This window comes from Humulus lupulus, chromosome 5 (genome assembly GCF_963169125.1).
Source record: "Humulus lupulus chromosome 5, drHumLupu1.1, whole genome shotgun sequence".
In the NCBI taxonomy this organism is placed as follows: Eukaryota; Viridiplantae; Streptophyta; class Magnoliopsida; order Rosales; family Cannabaceae; genus Humulus; species Humulus lupulus.
In genome coordinates, this window is record NC_084797.1 from 47604820 (window position 1) to 47630551 (window position 25732).

Here is a 25732-nt window from a genome sequence, read left to right on the forward strand (position 1 = left end):
AACAACATTAGAGTAACATACCTTCGCCATATCTTCCTTTTCAAACTCAGTTGTAGGACCATCAACATTTGTAAGGTTGACTTGTCAATGACTATTTGACAACTTTAGCACACTTCATAGATAACATTTTTAGAATCTTTTCCACATAAGATTTCTAAGTGATGAAGATGGTATGTTGTTCCCTATTTCTCTTGATTTCCATACCTAAAATCTTTGTAGCTATGCCCAAATCCTTCATTTCAAATTCTATTTTGAGAAGAGCCTTCAACTAATTCAATCTATCCCTTTTGGTACTAATCAACAACATAGCCACATACAACAATAGATACTCAACATCTTTGAATTGTTGTCCTTTGAAGTAGAGGCAAGGATCATAGTAGCTTCTTTGAAAACCATGCTTTATCATGAACCCATCAAAAAGTTTATACCACTGCCGAGGTGATTGCTTGAGACCATACAACGATCTCTTGAGAAAACAAACTTTATCTTGGGCTTTGAACATCTCAAACCCAATTGGTTGCTCCATGTAAATAGTCTCTTCTAAGTCACCATGTAAAAATGCAATTTTTACATCCACCTGGTCAAGTTCCAGATAGAACTGGGCAACCAAATATAACATGATTCTTATGGTTATATTTAATGACTAGTGAGAAAATCTTTGTAAAATCTACTCCTTCCTTTCGAGTGAAGCCCTTAGCAATCAACCTTTCTATGTATCTCACTGGTTCTTGATCATTCATACCTTCTTTTACTTTGAACAACCATCTACATGCTACTACATTCTTGTCAATGGATCTATTAACTAGCATCCAAGTATCATTCTTGTACAAAGACCTCATTTCCTCCTTCATAGCATAAATCCAATGCTTGGAATCTGAACCTTTTACTGCCTATTCATATGGGTCGGGTTCTGAATTTGCTAACTAAAGTGCTGACATCAGTGCATAGGCTATCATGTCATCCCGAGCTGTAAGTGTAAGCTTCTGGACTGGTTTGGGTTCTCTCCTGACTCTGTCTCTTGCAAGCTGATATTACGCAGTCGGATCTACATGTATTTCAGATGCATCTACACTTTGTTCTGGTTGCATTTCAGCTGGAGTTCGAGTTGGGGCCTGAATCTTATTTTCTTCCACCTGATTTGTGTTGGGTGCTAATGTTTCCATCTGAACTAAAGTCTCTACTATTCCTATATTGTTAGTACTATTTTGTTCTTGACCTATAGGAATGTTAGTTTGAGATAAATAAGGAAAACAATCTTCTTTAAATATTACATCACGACTGATTATAAGTTTGTAACCTTTGTTTTCTTTAACCCATAATTTATAACATTTAGTTTCTTATGGGTAACCTAAAAATACACACTTAACTGCTCTAGGATCTAATTTACCTTCTCTTTGATGTGCATAAGTAGCACACCCAGATACTCTTAAGTGTGACAAGTTTGGTGGTTTATTGAGCCCTTTTTCTTCAGGTGTCATAAGCTTTATAGTTGTATTAGGACATTTGTTTACTAGATATGCAGTTGTCATTATAGTTTCCCCCCCAAAATCCCTTGGGTATACTAAAACTAATCATCATACATCTAGTTTTATCAAGTAGTGTTTGGTTCATTCTCTCAGCCACCTCATTTTGTTGAGGAATCTCACAGTCCTATGTCTTTGAATACCATTCTCTCTACAATATGAATAAAAAATATCATTGCAAAATTCTAATCCATTATCGGTCCTCAATATTTTAATCTTCTTATTTGTTTGATTTTCCATAAGAACTTTCCAATTTTTAAAAGCCTCAAATGCATCATTTTTATGTTTCAATGAATGCACCCATACTTTTCTAGAAAAATCATCTATAATAGAAAGAAAGTAATTGTTACCTCCAATTGTTGGAGTCTTTTCTGGACCCCATAATTCTGCATGTAAGTATTCAAGTATGCTCCTTGAATTATGTTGCCCAACTTTGAAAGTCAATCTATGATGTTTACCCAAGACAAGATTCTCACAAAAATCTACTTTGTTCACCTTATCCTTTTCAAGTAAGCTTTGTTTCTTTAACACTTGCAAGCCTTTATCACTTATGTGACAAAGCCTCCTATGCCTTAGGATTGCCATGTGATCTTCTGGTGCCTTAGCTAAAGTGTTGCTGTCAGTTACTGTTTCACCAATTAGGTAGCATAGAGAGTCATTCTTAATTCCCTTAAGAACTACCAAAAAACCTCTACAAATCTTCATGGTTCCATGCTCTATTTTTAGTGTATAATCTGCATCATCAAGCATGTTTAGTGAAACCAAATTTCTAGGCAGATTAGGAACATACCTGACATTCTTCAATGTTTGAATGACACCATCAAACATTTTGATGTTGATTGAGCCTATTCCAGTTACTTGGCAAGATTGATTATTCCCCATACTAACCTTACCACCATTCAACTCTTTGAAAACTTGAAGTCATTCCTTATTGAAAGTTATATGGTATGAACACCCAAAGTCCAAGATCCAATCTTTTTCGTTTTCTCCAGTTGCTGCAATTAAAGCTTCAACATCATTGCAAGCTTCTCCAATATTTGTTGAATCAGTATGTTCAAATTTTCCCTCGAAGATGGATCTAGCGTTTTCATAGATGGAACTCCTGCCTTTTTGTTTTCTGAGACAAAGATAACAATCTCTCTTCAGGTGACCAAGCTTGCCACAACGAAAACACACCCTTGAATTGTTTGGACCCCTGGAACTAAATTTACCTCTGCTCTTGTTGTACCTTTTACCAAGATAGCCATTTGAGTTTTTGTGTGGTGATCGACCCCTTGCGTAGTAGCTTTCTCCAAGGCTTGAAGAAGAAGATTTCTCTGATTTTAACACTATATTCTTTGATTTCAATGCTGAAATAACTTCTTCTAAAGTAATTGGTGTACGACCATACTTGATAGTACTTTTTACCTCTTTAAACGATTCAGGCAGAGAATATAAAATGATAATTGCTTGGTTTTCATCATTTAAAGCTTCTCCTTCTTCTAAGTTAGCCAACTCAATGTTCATCCTTAGGAACTCATCCAAATTCTGCTTCAAACTCTTGCAACTATTCATCTTAAATCCAAAGATTCTTTCCTTAAGAAAGATTTTGTTGGCGGGAGTCTTTTGCTGAAATAATTCATCTAGTTTCTTCCAAATCTTGGATGGAGTGTCTTCTTTATCAACCATTCTAAAGATGGAGTACAACAAATGAAAAATCATAATCCCAATAGCTGATTTGAGCATTTCTTTTATTTGGTCTTTCGTAGTACCTTCAAGCCATGAAATGGGATCTTCAAGAACGCGCAATAACTTTTGAGAAGCCAACATTCCTTTAATCTTCCTTCTCCAAATTCTAAAATCTCCATTACCATCAAACCTCTATATTTCAAGCTTCATATTACTCATATTGTTGCAATAACTCTAATCCAAGAGACTTTGAACAGATTCTTGAACCTTCGAACTAGATTCTTGGATTTTTTTTTTGACTGAAACTTTTTCTGTCACTTTCTGATAAAGAACTTGATTCAGCCAGTTCTTCCCTTCTTTGTCACCTTTGATCTTGAAGCTGAACTTTGCCAATTAACCTGACTCTAATACCACTGTTAGGAAATTCACCTTCCTCACACTAGTTTCATCTACAAATACAAAATCAACAAACCAATAGACACAACATGCACAAATTCAATAGAAAAATTCAGCAAGAAAACAATAAAATCAACACCAAGAATTATAGAAGTTAAACCCAAATAAACTTGAGCCTACATCCTCTTTGAACTCTCCTTGGGATGTTCTTCTCTGCACTATGAAATAACAATGGAGATTACAACTTGTCACCACTTGAGAACTTCTACACTTGATGGATTACAATGCCTTAAACCCAAGCAAAACCTCAAGTACACTTGACCATGTACAAAGAAATCTCTCACCCATAACCCAAGTGTTTCTTTCTCAAGCTCTCTTTCTTTCTCTCTAAAATAGCTCCTAATTTTTTTTTATCAATCAAAATAAGTGTATTTAACAAATCAACCATGTACATCCTAAGCAACACCTCAAACAAAGGCTTGCTTGTATTCATCTATTACAAACTTTCGAACCACTCTACATCATATTTCTGTACTTTTTTGGGCATTGTTAATCTAACTTTATTTTTTACTTCTATCTGTGTTTTCTTTACAATTGATGGTGACGTTTGAATACTATGATTCCAATAAACCTCATTCCTGCTTCTCCAAATGTGATAGACGAAGGTAGCCAACGTTGCTGCAAATACCCGTTTCTTGAACTTCAATATTCTGCTTTTTGCTATCCATCGTAAGCTAGCCATCAGCGTGGTTGCTGAAGTCTTCCAGCCCAGCCACTGCCTTACTGTCTCCCAATAATGAGCACTGAAATGACAATAAAAAAATAAGTGCTCTCTTGTTTCCCTCGCATTACCACAAATCAAAAAGTCTTCATCCAAGGCTAACATTGAAATTGTACAGTCTGCTCTTAGCTAGAAGCCTATCCAATAGCCCAAGCCATAAGACAAACTTCTGTTTGGGAATGGAAATTCGGTTCCAGAATTCACACTGCCACTTAACCTTTGTTTGAGGCACACAAATGAGCTTATAGCCTTCTTTGACTTGATACTTCCGTGTAATGAATTTTTGAGAGTTGCTGCTGCTTTTGTATCTTTCTTTCACTTTGACTATCTGTTTCCAGTACCAGCTACTGGAACTCGGGGCCACATAGGCCCACCAATCATCATCACCTAAGTAAACTTCATGCACCCACTTGACCCATAGATTGTCTTGCTTTGTAGCTACTGCCCACACATATTTACCTATGGTCGCTTCATTCCATTCCTGAATTCTTCTAAACCCAAGCCCTCCTTTGTTTGCACATTTCATCCCGTGCCCCATAGCCTGGGTTATTTTCTTCAGCAACTCATTTCCAAAGAAAACTTCTGCAAATTGAATTGACCCTCTTCAGTATTTTTTTTGGTAGGATCATAATTTGTGCCCAAAAAGAGTGAATGGACAAACGAACTGAGTTAATTAATGTTGATCTACCAGTATACGATAGATGTCTTGAACTCCAAACTCTAATCCTTTGCACCATTTTCTCTATCAAAACCTCACATTCAGCAGCTGAAAGTCTTTTTGAACAGATTGGAATGCCCAAATATCTAGATGGCAATCTGCTTTGATTGAACCCGGACATATCTAGAACTCGTTGCACTTCAGATTCCTCCACCCCACAATAATAAATTGCTGATTTTCCTTAGCTGGGTTGTAACCCTGAAGTTTTTTAAAATAGTTTAAGTCCCTGGAGCATCCGATAAATTGATTTAAACTCCCCATTACAGAAAAGTAAAACATCATCTGCAAACACAAAGATGATTTAGTTGTGGCCTTTCACACCTCTCATTGAACTTGAAATCACTTTTCTTCCCTACTTTCATCATCACTCTTGACAGGTATTCCATTCCCAGAACAAAGAGAAGAGGAGACATTGGATCTCCTTGTCTCAACCCTCTCTTAGCCTCAAAAAATCCATGCATTATTCCATTGAGCATGAGGCTGAATTTAGGTGTCCTCACACACCATAATCAATCTGATGAAGCTCTCAGGGAACTGAAAAGCTGTCAGCATCTCTTCTATAAACCTCATTCTATGGTGTCGTAAGCTTTCCTCAAGTCTAACTTAATCATACAGTTTTTCCTTGAATTTTTCCTTCCATAATGGCGCACCAAATCTTGACACACCATTATGTTGTAGGCGATATACTTGCCTTGTACAAAACCACTTTGGTTCTGTGCTATTATATCAGTCAAAACAGTCATCAGTCGTGAACAAATCAATTTGGTAGCTACTTTGTAAATAACATTGCAACATGCTATAGGGCGGAAATCACTTACTGAGTCCGGGCATTTCCCCTTAGGAATCAATTCAAAGTTGTTGTGCTGATCTCTTTGAGTAGCTTCCCTGTATGTAGAAAAGACCTCACTGCATCACAAACATAGTTTCCAATAACTTCCCAGTTATCTTAAAAGAAATGGCTACTAAAACCATCGGGTCCTGGGGCCTTGTGACCAGGAATATCAAATACAGCAGCCTGGACTTCCTCATTTGAATATTCCTTGGCTAACATCCTGGTATGTGCCTTAGTGATTAACGGACCCAAATTAACAATACTTCAAGTAACAGGCTTCCTATTCTTCCTTTTACTACCTAGAATTACCCTGCAAAAAGACTGGAAAGCTTCACTAACTTGTTCTGGTTTGTCCACCCAACTTCCAGCCATATCCTTAATAGAATAAATTTTATTAGAATTCTTTCTAGAACGAATACTTGCATGGAACATGGCTGTATTATCATCTCCATCTTTCAGCCAATGCAACTTGGCTTTTTGCTAAAGAAATGATAAATAGGCCTTATGTATTCCATCATACTTACTTCGAGCTGCATTTTCTTTGGAGAAAAGGGACATGTCTAACGAGTTCTCTTGCACTTTAGTTTGACACTCTATTAGTTCTTGGTAACTCTGAGAGTCTTCAGCCTGGATATCTCCAAACTCAGACTTGTTTAGCTTCTTTAAGACACTCTTGAACCGTTTAAGCTACTGCACCAGTTAGTACATCGGGGCACCTTTAATTGGAATAGTCCAACTGAATCTTAGCTTGTCCTTGAATCCTTCAGCTTTTTGTCACACCCTGAAGTATCTAAATGGCTTTTTCCCTTTCATTTTAGGATATACCGAAAGAACAACCGGGCAATGATCAAAGTTCCCTTCAAACATGAAGACCACCTCTGCATGATTAAATTTGTTCAGCCAAAGTTGATTCGCCATAACTCTATCTAACTTAGAGTAAATACAAGCCTCCATATTCTGCTTGTTGTCCAAGTGAAATAACTACTCATAAACTTCACATCCTCTAGTTGACACCAATCCACACAATATTTGAAGGCAGTCGATCTATACTGTCTTGTATTCCCTCCTACTCTTTCCTCCAAGCTTAGAATGTCATTAAAATCTCCCAGTAGTAACCAAAGGACTATAGCCTCAGAAGCTATCTGTTTTAAATCTTTCCAAAGAACTTTCCTGCCACTTTCATCATTCATATCATAGATGAAGGTAACAAGAAAATTTTATTTTTCAATCAAAGAGCACACCTCCAGATGCATAAGCTGACTGGTGCAGTGCTTTATATTGACTTAAGACATTACCAGATTCCAACTGAACATTATTCTTCCTCCTTTATGCCAAGCATTATTCGACAAGAAACACCATCCAGAAAACATATCAAGATATACAGACCCAAAATTCTGAGTCTACACTTTCGTTTCAAGGAGACCAACTAAACCCACATTCAAATTAAAGATCAATCTCTTGACCTCTTCTTGTTTTTGAAGTTTCTTGATTCCAGCTGAGTATTCTATCCATTCCCAGTGGGAGGTTCTCCCCCTCCTTGTGTGTTGACTACTTTTGCACCAGCATTTGAACACTCTCCAGTCTCCCCTAATACCTTAAAGTTATTAGAAATTGCTGTCTGTTGAACCTCCTATGTACTTGGCTTTTTCCATCCTTTTGTAACCTGTTGAAAACCATCCTCGTCCTTCTCATTCCCTTCTTCCACCATTGGTTCTTTCTCTATATTTTTCTTTTTAATTACCCATTGTTGCTTGACCTCTTCCCTCTTCCTGCAAACTATTGCATTATGTCCCATTCCTTGGAAATTACCACAAACAATCGGTAGCCATTCGTACTTAATTTGTATCTCTATTTCCTGATGGATTTCATTCATGAAGTGATTCACATCAGGAAATTCTTGATGCATCTAAACTTCAACCATCATCCTCGGGTAATTGAGCTTATCCTTGTTTTTCGTAATTTGATCTAACATCAATGGAGTTCCAATTTGCCCAACTATTTTGAATAAGGACCTTTCTCCCCAATACTTTAGGTCTAGACCTTGCAGTTGAATCCATGTCGGTACCGATCGAACATTCTCCCTCTTAAAATCAGTGTAAGCATCCCAAGACTTCATTATCACAGGTTTTCTGTCAAAAAACATATAGCCTCCATGCAAGATTTCATCCCTTGTGTTCAAAGCTTGAAACTTCACTATAAACACTCCATGTGCTAATAATCCGACCTTGTCAACCCCCTTATCCTTCCAAAGTCACCTTGCAAATCCTTCAAAGATACAAAGTGGTGGGGTGGCTCCTAAAACGTAGCAAACCAAGGTAGAATTCCAAAATAACACCTCAACCTCAATATCAGCCATATCAATTTTTACCTTTGAATAGGTTTTTGAGACTTTGGCCTCTGTTTCCCCAAATTTGTTCCTCAAATTTTGAATTATATTTCTAGATCGTAAAATTGGGGGCAAGCTTCGATTACCTGATCTAATTTGTGATTCACATCATTTTGTTGCTTCCAGGTAGCTCACAAAATCATTTCGAATCTCCTGCTCCCATTGAAATAGCTTTAGTGTAGATCTCGGCGACATCACGACATTCTCAACCTCCACCATAACAACTTCCTCATCCTCTTTTTCTTCCTCTGAAACTTCTAATTCCTCCACTCCGAGTATGTTTGCCATGGATTTCATTTTGATGACCTTATTAGATGAGTTAGGACCTCTTTTCTTCTTAGTTTTCACTATGGCCTTCCCCTGAATCCCCGTCCCCTTCGCCATAGCTCCAGCAAGGTGCTGAGAGAAAGAAGATTATGAAAATAGCTCTTATTCTTTACAAATGAAATATGTTCCTTTTTTTTGTCTTACAAAAACTGAGATAATAAGACTTATTTATAGACGGTTTTACAACTGTCATCAAACTTAAAAATAGCAAAAATAAACGCAGACTCATCTGGCAAAATGATAGACAAGACTAGAAGAAAAAATGTAACTTTACTGATGTGATCTGATGTTTAATGCACACCAAATGCACAACGAATCTCTAGTTATAGTGATTTATGTATATATGATGATTATTTTTGGTGCATACTTGGGACTATTTTGCAGTCAGTTAACTTGCATCTCGAAAGATTGATGAAGTGCAGAGCCCCACTTTCTCAATTTTGCACTCATTATCTAATGAGTTTAATTTTTCAGCCTTCTTTTAAGCCAATACTGGAGCGGTATTTTCTTAAATATTTTAATTTTCCTCAAAAATAAAAAAGAACTGAGATAATTCAGATTTTTAAATTCAAACCCCTAAGGGGTCTAGGCAACATTTAATCTCTTCTTTATATATTTTCATTATTTAGCCATTAGATTATGATTTTGAGGACATTATTAAGATTTGAGATGATTAAAGAGAGAATCAGCACCAAATTTTTTGTAATCAATGCCAGAATAAATTCATGCATATAGAGATCAATATCAGATTCGAGAACTCTGAATAACAGCTTGCAATAAACAATAAACATGAGCCAACAGCAAAGTGATTGAACTCAACAGATATCTGAATTTTCACGTTTTTTTTTACTCAAAACCCTAGTCCCCACCCAAATCAGAGACTAAAATATAGAGCACACACAAAAGAACATTAATACACAATAGTTTATTCAAGATAACCAATCTCCCTTAGTCCCCAAATACCCCTTCGACAATCTGATTACGACTCTATAATACTCTACAATCAGCCTAACCAACAAAGTTCACGAAACTCTCAACCCCTAATACTAACAACATAACAACTAACTGAATTAATTGTTAGCTAAGTGAAACCATCACAAAGTAGTCTTTTACTATGTATGCTCTGGCAGTTGGGAATCTACATCCCCTAGCTTAGTGATGTAGTGGAATTAAGCTATGAAAATCAAAAAACAAATATCACGAACACGCACGATTGTTAGTAAGCGATCTTCAAAACCTCTTGAATCTCAAGATGGCCAGGAGTTGGGCATTAAAGCTCGACAATTTCAATAGAATTCACTAAGTCTGGGGACAAAACAAGGATTTTATTTCTTTAAACGGCCAAAACTCTCCCAAACAACGAATATGACAAATAAATATAGTTTCTTGAAATCCTAGGGTATAATTCAGAAATTGCAAAAAAGCCAAACAAAAAAAATCTTTCGGCCGTTTGAAAATGCTTCAAACAGTGTTTGTTATTATTATTTTTTTAAATTCAATTTTAATCAGTGAATTTTCAAGTTCAACCAAAATCTATTAAACCCTAGTTTCAAATTCAAAATAAAATATCAATTAAGTTGATTTTTGGACTTAAAATGGGCTGCTACGAAACAAGTTTTAGTGAGCAAAAAAGTTTATGGTCTTTTAAAATGAACCTAAGCGTGTAGGCCTATCAAAGCACTCAAAAAAAAAAAAAAAAAAAAGCTCCGAAGCATGCTTACTTATGGTCTGGATCGCATCACATAGAATTCATCTTGATTATACTTTTTATTAATTAGACATATTTCTCGCCCTGTTCTGTTCGCATTCCTAACAGGGTTTCATTATAAATTCTACTCTTTCTTATGTGTCTTTAGCTAGTAATTCTTTTGGTCTTTTCTTAATTAGTCATGTAGCATTATCCTTCGAGGTTTATAAACCTCATGCATGCACCTTATAGTTAAATATTTTAGTTGATATTGGTTTAAATACCTTAACTATACATGTCAATTTTAGCCATATATAGACATGTATATATATATATATAAATGTATATAACTCAAGTCATTTGTTTTTATTATCTATTTATTTTTTATGAATTCTTAAATCACGGATTCATTTGGATATATACAGCAATTGAAGCTTGAAACTGCAGACATGGAAAGGAAGATTGAGCTCCTTGAAGTCTCTAAGCGGTTGATACGGCTCATTCTATAAATATATATATATATATATCTTCCTCTGTATTTGGTTTTTGTCATGATTTAATATCTACAATCTTTTCTAATATTTGACTTTTGCATGATCATATATAGGAAGTTTTTGGGTCTGGACGTAGCTTCTTGCTCTCACGAGGAAATCCTCAACATTGAAGGCCGACTAGAACAAAGCTTACGCAGCATCAGAGCAAGAAAGGTACCTACTTATCAGATATTTTTGCTAGTTTCTTTCTAGCTATTAAAAGCTAATATATATGTATATATATATATATTTATATTTCTTGACTATTTTCCAGGATCAACTTTTCCAAGAGCAGATAGAAAAACTTAGAGCAAAGGTAACATATATTTATATATACACTTAATTACTTATGTTGATCATCATAATTCAGACTCAGTATCTTTAATTCTTTTCTTTTTGGCCAATTCAGGAAAGGCTCCTATTACAAGAGAATATACAGTTACGAGAAAAGGTGAACCCTCTAACTCTTTGGATCACTATATTACTGGTCTGTGCATAATTGAAACTATTTGTAGAGGCATTTTAGATTTTTAGTAAAGGGTTTCATAAGAGAACACTAATTTTAAATTAATATTTCGAGTTTATCAATTTGAAAAATAAGACTATATATAGATTATTATTTAAAAAAAAATCAGGATGAAATATGCTATATTTATATATAAATATGTATAGGTGTGAATAGGTGATAAAAAAAAAATCTTCTTTCACATGTTGTATTGTAGTAACAGTCAACATATAATAAAATTTTTACAAGTGGACATACTGTTACTAGAAATTCAGATTAAAAGTATTACCAAAATGAATAGGATATACATATTAAAGAGAGTAGGATTTTTTTGTTTTTTGTTGGACTGTACATACAGAGAATTTATGGCAACAATATACATAAGGGTCCAATTCTTAGAAAGATAAATGGTTTTTATGATCACTATGCATTCTTCAACCTTTTACAGTGCCTTATATATAGTACTGTACTAGCTCTATATTCATAACATTATGTATATATAGGTCGTTTTATTTCCACACTCATAAGGGTTCCTAGAGTAAATGTCACGTGTGCACTATTTATGTTATTCTACACAATTAAAAAGGGTCTATCATTCATCATTTTGTGTAGCATTTTTGGAAGTGTGAAAATTTAGAGTACTGTGTAAAAAAACTTTTTTACTTGAATTTATATATGTTTGATTATAGTCCTCAGCATGACAGACCCCAAATTTGTGTCTGCACTATAATATCGAGCAAATCACACACTAAAAGAGATGTTATGGCACAATAACTTTTATTTCTGTAATACAATGGTCCCTAAAAGATGTTCAAATGTGTGTATATATGTTAGTTTAAATAATATATATATATATAATTATGTATGTTAATGTAATATTTGGAGTTAATAAGATTATGCGTGACAGAATATTGCTGGAGAAAACCTGTTGCGGGAGCCGATAGTTAAAGAGAAAGAAGTGGTAACATACTGGAGTCAAAGTAGCAATAGTACCAATACAGAGGTGGAGACAGAGCTCTTCATCGGGCTGCCTGAAATTCGGTGCTGATCATTAATCATCAATTTCATGCCCAATCTTATCGTATGTATATAAATCTATAGATAGATCGATTAAGAAAATTTGTAGCTGACATCATTTTTTTTACTGTAAAACTACAGTTCTGATTTTAAACATGTATCTTTGCAATAATCGAAAATGATGGATTATGAGATCAGTATCCAAAGCTGATATTGAATTGTTGTAGTATGATGGTTTAGGATATTATTATGAATTAGTTTGGTTTGGGAAAAGGATGAGGATAGGTGGGTATATAGTGGAGTAGTGTATTTTATCAGTAGTAGTAGCTAGAATAGGTATGATGGGCCAGTGATGTTGTTGAATTGATGTTATTGATGGTATTGATGTTGATGGAACGAATGAGTAAAAGAGTTAGAGCTGTAAATGTGGGCTTGTGGGCTGGCTGGGCCCGACCCACATTTTCGTGCCTTCAATAAATTCGAGCCGGGTCGGGCCCGTATTTAATTTGTGCCGGGCCGGCCCATTTTTGAAAGAGTATCAAATTATATATAATGTTTGTTACTTTGTACATTAGCAAAAGAGTCAAAATTATCTTCAATATTCTAGTAAAATTATTTGATAGAAAACTATACTAGTGACTTATCTAATTTTATTGTAGAAATTTTGCTGGGCCCACTTTATTTTTGCTAAACAATATGAGGATGGAGAATTGAACCCTCCACCTCCTCTTTAACCATGAATTGACTTATCACCAAACCAAATACATTTCCTTATTTAAATTATAATTTTAGATATTTTTATATATTTTTTAACAATAGTTTACACAAAATTATATCAAAGATAATTATTAGAATTTTAATACCAACTAATAAATGCTAAAAAATTTAACTCACAAATCTTAAAATAAATTAATATAATTATAAAAATATAAACATTGAGACTTCTATTTCATTTTAATTTATTAATAATTAACAAATAAAAATTTATTATGATTATTAATGTCAAAATATTGGGTTTTTTATTGTGTCGTGTTTTCGGGCTAGTTTGTTTGTGCTTTCGTGTCGTGCCTTCGGGCTTGTCGTGTCGTGCCGTGCTCAGGCCCATGTCGTGCCGTGTCATGCCGTGCTAATTTTCAATTCGTGTCGTGCCTGGCCCAGGCCCATATTTTTTCGTGCCGTGTTGTGCTCGTGCCTCCCGGGCTCGTGCCAATTTCGTGCCGTGCTAGAAAGCCTGGCTCGTATTTACAGCTCTAAAAGGAGTTGGTTTACGTATATATAGAGAATTGAGATAGTCACGTACAGGAATAGGCTTTTATTGATTTAGTGATGATTCTTGTTACGCCATCTCCAACGTTCGGCAAATACGGTGATGCAGTCCTTGTTTTCTCTCCAAGGATATTCTTCTTATTGCATTTTTTTATTATTATATTATATTTTATAATGTTTAAATATATTTTTATATAATATTATTTATAGAGAAATTAGTGGAAATAGACCCCCTTTTATAGTGCATTTTGCACATTAACCTACTTTCAAAACATTTTAGCTAAATGACTTCTTTTATTAATGAATTTTTTGTATTACCCATTTTACCCTTAAAATAAAATAGTAATAAAATAAAATAAAAACCCTAATAACTATCATCCTCTTCCTCTCACCCATCCACCCACACCCATCGACAACCACCCACTATCATCCCCGCTGCCACCACCACCAACGACCACTGCCCCCTACCGCCGGCGAACACTGCTCATCAACAGATGCTGCCATTTCTCTACAAATCCAGCTACCACTCATTCAAAACGTTGGTTCATAAATATATTTTTATATATATATAGTATGAGATTTTTAATATTGTTTTTGTAGATTTAAAATGCAAAATGATTGTTTTAGTATATTGAAAGTATAAGTAAGGATTTAAGTTTATTTATGGGGTTTTATGGAGGTTAAAGCTTGAAAATCTGAAGAAAAAAAAATTAATGGTGGTTTCGGCTATTTTCGAGATAGAGAAATCCAGAATTTTTTGACAGCTTGTCCAATTTTTCGACTAGTCTAATATTTTAGACCAGTTGTCTAAATTTAAGACCAGTAGTCGTATTTTTTCGACCACCTGTCCAAAATTTAGACCACCTGTCTAAATTTTAGACCATCTGTCAAATTTAGACAGGTAGTCTAATTTTTAGACAGATCGTCATATATTTTCAACCATTTGTTGAATTTTTAGACGAGTTGTCGAATTATCAGACAGGTTGTCTAATTTTCAGACAGGTTCTCGAATTTCTAGATTTTTTACTTGATTTTCATTTTTTTATATAACTTTTTAATCAAAGTAATATCAATAATTTATATTTGTTTATTGTATTTTTTTTTTTTTTTCAGATGTCATTAAAAAATATTGTAATATTATGTGATGGAATGTGAAAAAAGAATGAGGACTCGTGGAAATGGATTTCAAATGGCTCACGATCAAGATCAAGTTTGGTACAAACAAACCTAACTTATGAGGATTTAGTTGAACATATTTATGAAGTTACAGAAATTGATCGCAACCTCTTCGATATAGAATTAACTTACAAGATAACGACAATGGTGGAGATTGAACCAATTGCAATAAAAAATAGTAGAGACATTGTTAGTTTCTTTACATGGAAAGAGCGTGATTTGGTTCCATTATGTGTGGGTTTGATCAAGAAGATGGAAAATGTGCTCATTAAGGATAAACTTGTTACTAATATTGATTCTACTACAAATATTAATTAAGATCCAATTCTACATGATAAAGGGTTGTTCTTATACTATAAACATAATCATCATAATAGTACCTCAATAGATTATCTACCACTCAATCATTGATCATCATAGTAGTTTGATTGAAATATGTAGCACTTAATCTGTAATCATCGTAATCTCATAAAGATTAAGTTTTGTTTAACTTTATAATTTTTTAGACAAGTTTTCGAAACTCACGACTAATTGTCAAAAATATATAATTAATTAAGATATAATTGTACATGATAAAGTGTTGTACTTATACTATAAACATAATCACCATAATAGTACCTCAATAGATTATCTACCACTCAATCCTTGATCATCATAGTAGTTTGATTGAAATATGTACCACTCAATCTGTAATCATCATAATCTTATAAAGATTAAGTTTTGTTTAACTTTATAAAATTTTAATTGAGATATATGTTCTTTTATAGTGTTATTGGAGCCTTTTTAGACATTTCAAACATTTTAGACAACCTGTCGAAATTTGAGACTAGCTGTCGAAAGTTTTAGACAGGCAGTCAAAATTTTAGACTAGGTGTCGAAATTTTAGACTAGTTGTCGAAATTTTTAGACAGGGTGACGAAATTTTAGACTAGCTGTCAAAAGTTTTTGACAGGTCATCAAAATTTGAGACTAGCTGTCGAAATGTTTAGACAAGCAGTCAAAATTTCAGACTAGCTGTCGAAAGTTTTAGACAGGTAGTCAAAATTTTAGACTAGCTGTTGAAAGTTTTAGACAGGCCGTCAAAATTTGAGACTAGCTGTCGAATGTTTTAGACAGGCTGTCGAAATATAACACAAAGAGGTCTAAAACAGAAACATCCAACACAAGTAGTCTATAACAGTTTGTGGTATACCAGAACAGTTTTATACATAAACAAAATACCATTCCATTGTCTTTGCTAATAAATATCAAATACAAGTCATACTATAAGAGTTTGATACATAAACAAAATACCATTCCATTGCATTTGCTAATAAATATTCAATACAAGTCAAACTATAAGAGTTTGATACATGAACAATGTCATACTACAAGGAGAAGATGGCTGTCGGGTAGAACAATTTTGAAAGTAGGTTATTGGATCTTAATTAACATTTGTAGTAGAATCAATATTAGTAACGAGTTTATCCTTAATGAGCACATTTTCCATCTGCTTGATCAAACCCACACATAATGGAACCAAATCACGCTCTTGCCATGTAAAGAAACTAACAATGTCTCTACTATTTTTTATTGCAATTGGCTCAATCTCCACCATTGTCGTTATCTTGTAAGTTAATTATATATCGAAGAGGTTGCGATCGATTTCTGTAACTTCATAAATATGTTCAACTAACTCCTCATAAGTTAGGTTAGTTTGTACCAAACTTGATCTTGATCGTGAGCCATTTGAAATCCATTTCCATGAGTCCTCATTCTTTTTCTACATTCCATCACATAATATTACAATATTTTTTAATGACATCTGAAAAAAAATACAATAAACAAATATAAATTATTGGTAAAACTTTGATTAAAAAGTTATATAAAAAAAATGAAAATCAAGTTGAAAATCTAGAAACTCGATAACCTGTCTGAAAATTAGACAACCTGTCTGATAATTCGACAACCCGTCTAAAAATTCGACAAGTGGTTGAAAAATATATGACGATCTGTCTAAAAATTAGACTACCTGTCTAAATTTGACATATGGTCTAAAATTTAGACAGGTGGTTCAAAATTTAGACAGGTGGTCAAAAAAATACGACTATTGGTCTGAAATTTAGACAACTGGTCTAAAATATTAGACTCCTTGTCGAAAAATTGGACAAGCTGTCAAAAATTTTTGGATTTCTCTATCTCGAAAATAGCTGAAACCACCATTAATTTTTTTTTTCTTCAGATTTTCAAGCTTTAACCTCCTTAAAACCCTAGAAATAAACCTAAATCCTTACTTATACTTTCAATATACTAAAACAATCATTTTGCATTTTAAATCTACAAAAACAATATAAAAAATCACATATTTTATATATAAAAAAACATTTATAAACCAACCTTTTGAATGAGTGGTGGCTGGGTTTGTGGAGAAATGGCAGCATCCGGTGATGAGCAGTGTTCGCCGGCGGTAGGGGCAGTGGTCGCCGGTGGTGGTGGTGGCGGCGGCGGGGGATGATAGTGGGTGGTTGTGGATGGGTGTTGGTGGATGGGTGAGAGGAAGAAGATGATAGTTATTAGGGTTTTTATTTTAATTTATTATTATTTTATTTTAAGGGTAAAATGGGTAATACAAAAAATTCATTAATAAAAAAGGCCATTTAGCTCAAAACTATTGAAACTTGGCCAAAGTGCAAATTGCACTATAAAAAAAGATCATTTTATAATAATTATAGAATATTTTTTTTGATGTAACTTTTGGTGTTGTGGTTGGAATGGAAAAAAAATATATATAATGCTCAACACCAAATTTGGTGATAAGGTTTAGAACTGGTCTAATCATTTGCTATACAAACACCTATATATATATATACTTGTTAAAGTTCACAACAATAGACTTTTACATTTTTTATTAATAATTTTTGTCTACACTTTTCTAGTTTATTTGTTTCTAGTTTTTTTTTACATTTGTAATATTAATTTCTAGGCTACTTACACTTAAAGAGTTCTAGACTTTACTTGATTTATTTTTATAATTTAAAATTTATTCAAGACATAACTAGGAATTTCTAGAATAAAGAGTTCTAGAAATGTGTAGAAGTTTTTAATACTCTTCATTAGTACACATTTGGATGACTCCAATCATATCTCTCAGTAGCTCAAACTTTCCTCTCCTTAAAGCTTTTTGTGAAAATATCTACTAAATGTTCTTTAGTCTTGCAGTATTTGAGTTCAATTTCTTTGCTAGCTTCAGCTTCTTTGATGAAATGATACTTGATGCCCATATGTTTGGTTCTATTGTGAAATACAAGATTCTTCGCCATTTCTATATCTGATTTGCTATCGTAGTAGATCTTTGTAGCTTCCACTTGTGATTCTCCCATATTTTCAAGAATTCTTTTAAGCCATATAGATTGGCTTGCAGTCATTGCTGCTGCAATATACTCTGCATCAGTTGATGTTTGTGTAACTGTCACTTGTTTCTTTGATGCCTAGGAAAATATCCACAAACCAATTTTGAAGGCATATCCTGACATGTTTTTCATGTCGTCTACTGATCCTGTCCAGTAACTGTTTGTGTAGCCGATTAGTTTTGATTCATGGGTGACTCCATACCATATTCCATAGTTCTTTGTTCCTTGCAAATATTTAAGAACTCGCTTGGCTCCATACTGAACTTGACTTGGATTCTGCATAAATCTTGATAGTAGACTAACTGCATACATAATGTCTAGTCTTGTAGCAGTTAGATAGAGTAAGCTGCCAATCAAGCTTCAAAATTTTGATTCCTCTGCTACCGGCGAGCCATCTTTCTTGAGTGCTTTATTGTTTTCTAATGGAGTTGATACTGTCTTACAACGTTCCATTTTAAATTTCTTCAAGAGAGTCTATGTATACTTCTTTTGTGAGATGAAGACCCATCTTCTTTTTGAGTTATTTCGATTTCGAGAAAGTAGTTCATTAAGCCCAAATCGGTCATCTCAAAAGTCTTCATGTCTTCTTTAAATTTCTTGATCATCTTCTCATTATTTCCCATGTAGATGAGACATCAACATATAAAGAGATGATAAGCGTGTTATTCATACCTTGAGTCTTGATGTATAATGTTGGCTCACTTTTGCTCCTCCTAAAGCCTTGTTCAGTGATGTAGCTATCGATCCTGATGTATCAGGCTCTCGAAGCTTGCTTTAGGTCGTATTAAGCCTTTTTAATCTGAAAACTTTATCTTCTTGTCCTTTCACCACGAACCCTTGATGTTGCTCCACATAGATTTCTTCTTCAAGGTAGCCATTTAGAAATGCTGACTTCACATCTAGTTGGAAAATCTTCCGTTTCTTCTATGCAGCCAGAGAAATTAAAGCCCTGATTGTGTCGAGGCGTGCAACTAGAGCGAATGTCTCATTGTAGTCTACTCCCTGTTGTTGTGAGTATCCTTTGGCAACTAACCTCGCTTTATGCTTATGGATTGATCCATCTAAGTTGAGCTTTGTCTTGTAAATCTACTTGACTCCTATTGTGTCTTTGTCTTGGAGGATCTACAAGTTCCCATGTCTCATTCTTCTCAATCATCTTTATCTCTTCATTCATAGATTTTCTCCATACTTCTTTCTTTAGAGCTACTTCAAAGATTTTTGGCTCCATAAGCATTAAGTTACATGTCTCATAGAACTCCGTTAAGGATTTATTTGTCTTGGTGGTGAGTTTGGAGGGGAATCCATGACTTATACTAGCTCTTGTTTTGGAGATCTGATTTAAATGTTATGTTCGTTGATTTTTTGTCTTGGTAATAGAGGAATGTTGATACTCTTTCTTTCAACTTCTTATGTCTCCCAATTGTCTGCAGCATCTTCGTCAAATCTTACGTCTCGGCTGATTAAGAGCTTCTTTGTTCTTAAATTATAGATTCGATAGCCTTTTGATTTAGTGATATAGCCTAAGAAGATTCCTTTCTTAGTCTTCTTGTAATGCACTAAACTCTAGGGATCGTTACGGTATGCATTTTAAACAGTGCTAAACTCGCTAATCGAGTCATTTGGCCATAATCGTGTAACTAAGTATGATTAGCGGTTTAGGGTTAAATTTTTGGTTAAGATACAACGTTTCACTAAAACATTTACTGTATACATTGGGATCCGAAAAATATATTTAAATGTTATTTACAACAAAATATTTACAACCAGCCGACCTAAGCGGCAAAATAGGGTTTAACCCTAGTTCCTCTTTAAACCCTCGGCCGTGGCGGTCGAGCAGCCGCATATGTACACATCGTCACCTAAGCTCTCCAACTCAAGGATGGCCCAACTTTCTTTTGCCTTTACCTGCACCACATAGCACCCGTGAGCCGAAGCTCAGCAAGAAAACTCAATATGCTCATGAACAGTAATAACATGTTTCTAAATCATAATGCGAATGCCTAGAAATAATAGCCATATTCATGCATGCAAATAAGTTCAGATAATGATGATGGATCCTGCCCTCCTATGTGGATGACTATCAAGTCAATCCTAATCAAATGAGTGATTAACACTTTGAGGTTCTGATAACCATGCTGGGGCTTATAGCCAAAATCAGATGAGTGATTAACACTTGAGATTCTGATAATCATATTGGGGCGTGTAGCCCTAATCAGATGAGTGAATTAACACTTGAGATTATGATAATCATACTGGGGTGTGTAGCCCTAATTAGATGAGTGAATTAACACTTGAGATTATGATAATCATACTGGGGCGTGTAGCCCTAATTAGATGAGGGAATTAACACTTGAGATTCTGATAATCATACTAGGGTGTGTAGCCCTAATCAGATGAGTGATTTAACACTTTTGAGGTTCTGATAACCATACTGGGGCTTGAAGCCCATAGCCATGTGACCATGCAGTCACCTGGGCCTTCTGGCCCTGGCTTTAAGTAACTAGCAATTAGACTAGACAAGCGTTTTTACTTTTCATCGAACTTGAGGTCGGTCAGGCCTTAATGCTCAAGATGAGTCATTCAGTGCTTATGTTGATTAGATCTAATCTTTTCGGCTTGCGTTAAACACCCTAAAACTTTTCTTGACTCTTAAGCCAATACCATACGACCAGTGCTCAGTACTATTGCCGAACTTGACTAATGAGTCACAGATTCAAAGTTAATACCGACACCATTGCCGATTCTGACTAATGAGTCAGTGCCATTCACAAGTAAGTAATGCAACTAGGCATATATCATATGTCAAATATCCAAATGTAGGGCATTCAACATGCTTACATAACAATCACTAGCATAATTATGATCAATCTCATATTCAATATTCATGTCATGCCCTAATCACATGTTTCTCATGCATCACATACTGGGTGCAGTTTTCTTACCTTTGGTCCAAGCACAGGTTACCAATAAACGAGCCACAAGCACGATCCTGATTCCAAGCCCTTAGTGATAACCTAGTCACAACCATAAAATAAAACCTCATCAAAATGAGTAAATAATTACTTCCAGATCCAAACCTAGCCTCCGGGACATCGAATCCTACTCAACTGGGTAGTAGAATCGATCCCAGGCCCTTAAAGTTAAGTTCCCATGACTAAAAAACAAATCTAGGCAAAAATGCCCTCTAGCACTGCGACCCCACACCAAACCTGTGCTTTGGCCCGCCTCCAAACAAAGGTCGAACCCATCTTTGCTTGTGCCTAGTGCCGCAGCCCTAACTTCCCATCAGCCACCTTCACCTTCTTCGTCAAGCCTGGGCCGCAACCCAATCACGAACCCAGCTGAAAACTTCATTTTCTTCCACTTAAAACCTTCCAAAAACCTATCCAAACATCTCCAAATCAAAAAATCAAAGTTCCCAAACATCCTAATTATCCAAAACCATTAAAACCCAAGTCTCAAATCATCCAAAAACTCATCAAAACATAAAATCCAATTCAATCTTAAAACTTTTAATACTTAGAACTTAAAACTTGGATTACCTCCGATTATGTCGTTTCCCAGCTAAATCCTCCGGCTAATAAGCTTCTAATCTTCCCTAGAATCGATATGCCTCGATCCTCGCTTGAATCCGAGTCCTAGAACTCAAGTTTCCTTCGAAAGTGTGATCGGGAGGCGAAAATGGAACTTTGAAGGAGAGAGAACGTTCTTTTTATTTCTTAACAGGTTACTTAAAGCTTAAGTAACCTCAAGGAAATCCTAATGCTCGGGGTCGCGAAAATGCCTTCGGGGGTAAAATAGTTAAAACTCCTAGAATTTCCCCTGATCTCACTAATTCCTAATTTATCACCGAATATTTATTCTCATTACCCAATATCCTGGTAATGTGCTAAATACCCCTTGACTCACTCTGAGTCAAGTATAAATCTCGTTGTGACTTTCCCACTAGCTTACCTCCTAGGATCGTCTTGTGTTGAGTAACCTTAGTGTAACGTCCTGCGTTTTCGGGTACCTTTAAACGACTCGGGTCAGGATTTTTCCCCCGGGTTAAGAATACTATTTTAAATAATATTATATTTTGTTTGGAAGAATTCCATGAGTTATTGCTAGCCAAAATATGAATTTTGTGATTTTAAAAGTCAAGATAAGACTTTCGGTCATGGACCGACACAAAAACCCTGATCGGGTAAAAATCTCGGAAAATAAAATGAAAAATTATGCCAATTATATCTTGGGCATAAAATACATTCATAAAAGTTAAAGTTTGGTAAAAAATAATAAATCTAAAAGAAAATGGAAATTTTAGGGCATTTTGTGTTAAATGCCTAATTTTACCGAAATAGGGAATTTTATTCCATGAATAGACCTTAGGATAAATTTTATTGTGTGATTAATTAAATTAAATGTAAGAGACATTTAATTTAATTATATAGTGTTAAGTTTTGTTTTTAAAATTTAACAAGAGTGAAAAAGGTATAGAAAGTCAATTTGAACTTTTCTTCTTAAGAAATAATTATTAACCTTTATAAAAAAAAATAAAAGGATCACATATATAACAATGGGTGGCTGGCCATGTGATGTTTGGAAATCCCATTTATTAACTAATTGAGTTTAAATCCCATTTATTTAAAGGTTTGGGATAATGTCAAGTGGGCAAGTGGGAGTAAAGCACTTGAGTGTTTTTTTTAGGATAAATTAGAGTAGTATAAACTCTTCTAACCTCCCCCTAAGAACCGACCACTCACTTTCACTCTCTCACTATCATCTTTTTTTTTAAACTCTCTCAAGTTGTCTCTCAATATTCAACCTCAAGAACACCAAGGAAACTTGGAGGCTAAGTCTTGGTCTAGGAAGGGTTTTTCCTAAGGTAAAGTTTCATTAATCTAGACTTTTGTAAAGTTTTAAGCATAGAGTTTCAAATAGCTAATTAACTATGTTGTTGGGGGAAGTTGGTTAGGGTTTTTGAAAGGTTTTGAAGGAGTCAAAGCTAATAGGAAGGTTCAAACCTTAAGCAAGAACACCAAAAAGGTAAGAAGTTTACTTTTGATGATTTTGTTGTAGGGTTTTTAGTTTTAAGCATTATTTTGTATATTTAATGCTTAAAGTTTCTTATTGGTGATGTAATATGGTTATGGTAGTTTTTAATAATTTTTATGATGCTTGTGTATTGATTTTTGAAAATGAGAACCAAAACCCCCAAGGGTTTTTGTAGGATACCCTAAAACAAAACATGTTTTGAGCTGTGACTTCCAAGGGGTCAAGCAGCCACTGTATATTGATTTTATAAAATTAAATTGTACTGTCATGTTGTTGAGATTGAGAACATAAAATTGAGCTTTTGAAACACTAAAAAATGTTTAGAAATGAGTAAGCTATGCTATTTCAAAGTTTAGGTAAAAAATTGTTTTTTTTTCGTATTCTTATTTTCGGAACCAAGTTTGGACAGCCACCGTATAGGGCAAATGAACCCAGTTTTTTTCTAAAATTTTGTGGACATATTGTTGGCGTAACCTAGTATTCCACTGTAAAATTTGGTAAGAAAATATTGAACGGTTTGAAAATTATTAACTGTCAAAGTTTAGAAAAAATAAGGACTTGAAAATAAGGTCATTTTTACCTCATTGTTGGAAATTGATTTCACCAATAAAAAATGCTCATTTTGACCTAAGATTTTACAAAGACCTAAATGGCATAACAAAAATGGAATTGGGAAATTTTGGTAACAATTGGGTAAGTAAATTTCAAGTTATGAACTAACGAAGTATGTAGTTAAAAATGTGAAAAATAGGCTTTTCACACTTAGTGTAAAAATGATTTTATAGAACATAAGGTAAAAAGTAAAATTTTGTTTATTTCAATATATAAATTGGTAAGTCTTGAAAACATATTTTCACTAAAATTACCCCTTTGAGTTTAAATGAATTATTTTTATTATAGAGTTTTTATTCTTTCTAAAAATAAGAGATTTAATTTATTAATAGTTAATAAATTAAAAGAGGGTTTAAAACCCTATATTTTGAGAAAATAATTAAATGAATTATTTTTCTAGTAAGTAAAATTGATTAATTGATTTTGGAAAATTAATTAGTCAAGATGGGAAATTTTTAACAGTTTTCCTAATTAAGAAAAATTAGGCAATTTTCTTAAAACGGTTTTTAGATATTAAAACCTTAAGAAAAATAAAAGGAAAATTTAAGAGTTTATTTTCTTTAAAAATAATTAGGGAATTTATTAGTATTTTCTGGATATAATACCAGCTAAAATCTTACATATTTTAACCGACTAGTCGAAAGTGCGGGTTAATAGCGATATCTTGAAAGAATAAGATTTTTAGCGGATTGTGGGAAAATACCATTGTGATACCCGAGTCTAGGTATTGAGACCTTAGGATAGGTCTCCCCGAGACTTAGGGTTTAGTCTCGAATATTTTGTATGACTTTCCTTAATAGGTTTAAAACCAAATAAGGATTATAAATCCTTACAAATGACTTTTATTAAAATGACCAAACTGCCCAAAATAATAATAATGAATTATGAGTGCCATAATTAATTCGAGTATATTGTATGGATAACTATAGTATTGGCTAAGCATAACTGGACTGAACGTTGGAGGGTGAAAACCTGCTAAGCGCTAAGGACTCCAAGTAAGTCAACTTATATTGTATGGCTACAACATGAAACAATTATTGTATAGTATGTTAGTATAGGGATACATGCACATATATACCTTGTCGTAGAAAGTTGCTTAGAGACATTAGTCTAGTGGGTGCTGAGTTAGAAAATATGAACGGTAGATGTCTGTCATACCCTAGACGGCTGATCCCCGTCACACTGCTTGATTTTATTTATCTCCGGTTCATTATCGCGACGAGTGGCCATGAGATGAGGATAAGCTGGTTAAACCTAGGGGCGCCAAAATAAATGGGACCTAGGGGCCCTCATGCTTACTTAATCATTGGACGGTTAGAATCCGAGCAAGTGCTCTGATAAGTTATTCCAGGATAGCAGCTGTGAATATTGGCCATTCAGTGAGAGTGCCTAGAGATACTAGGGGTTGCCAAGATTGAGTGAGGCTGAACACCCTAGGGGCAACTGCTCACCAGCACCACTGATTAACATAGAAGTCTCCGTAAAACCGTGTAAATTGGATTACACTCTTGGATAAGTAGCGATGCCCTAGGTAACACGATAGTTACCATTGATGAGGATATTTATTGGCTAGATCTTAGTGTGGAGACTCGATTCTCTTTTATAGATTAGCAATTATGTTGGAGGGCGCGTTACACCTGAATTGATGGAAATTGTAGAGCGTTGGTCTCGAATTATATTGTGATATAATATATCTGCTTGCTCTGGGATGTTCTGAGTGCAGGGATATATTTGTTGATAAGATATAGTTGTGATATAATATATCTGCTTGCTCTGGAATTTTCTGAGTGCAGGGATATAATTGTTGATAAGATATAGTTGTGATATAATATATCTGCTTGTTCTGGGATTTTCTGAGTGCAGGATTTTATCTAGTTAT

The 25732-nt window shown here is 34.4% G+C and overlaps 1 protein-coding gene across 3 annotated transcripts in view; it reads left to right on the top strand.

Annotated features, from left to right (window-relative positions):
* LOC133834812 (MADS-box protein AGL42-like) overlaps nucleotides 1-12584 on the top strand; it is a 36278-nt gene extending 23694 nt beyond the window's left edge. For all 3 annotated transcript variants that reach the window (XM_062264564.1, XM_062264565.1, XM_062264563.1), the window contains 5 exons: nucleotides 10744-10805; nucleotides 10926-11025; nucleotides 11126-11167; nucleotides 11261-11302; nucleotides 12264-12584. In XM_062264564.1, the coding sequence (XP_062120548.1) occupies nucleotides 10744-10805; nucleotides 10926-11025; nucleotides 11126-11167; nucleotides 11261-11302; nucleotides 12264-12404 (387 nt within the window). In that variant the 3' untranslated portion in view covers nucleotides 12405-12584. The remainder of the gene's footprint in view (nucleotides 1-10743; nucleotides 10806-10925; nucleotides 11026-11125; nucleotides 11168-11260; nucleotides 11303-12263) is intronic.
* Nucleotides 12585-25732: the final 13148 nt, after the last annotated feature.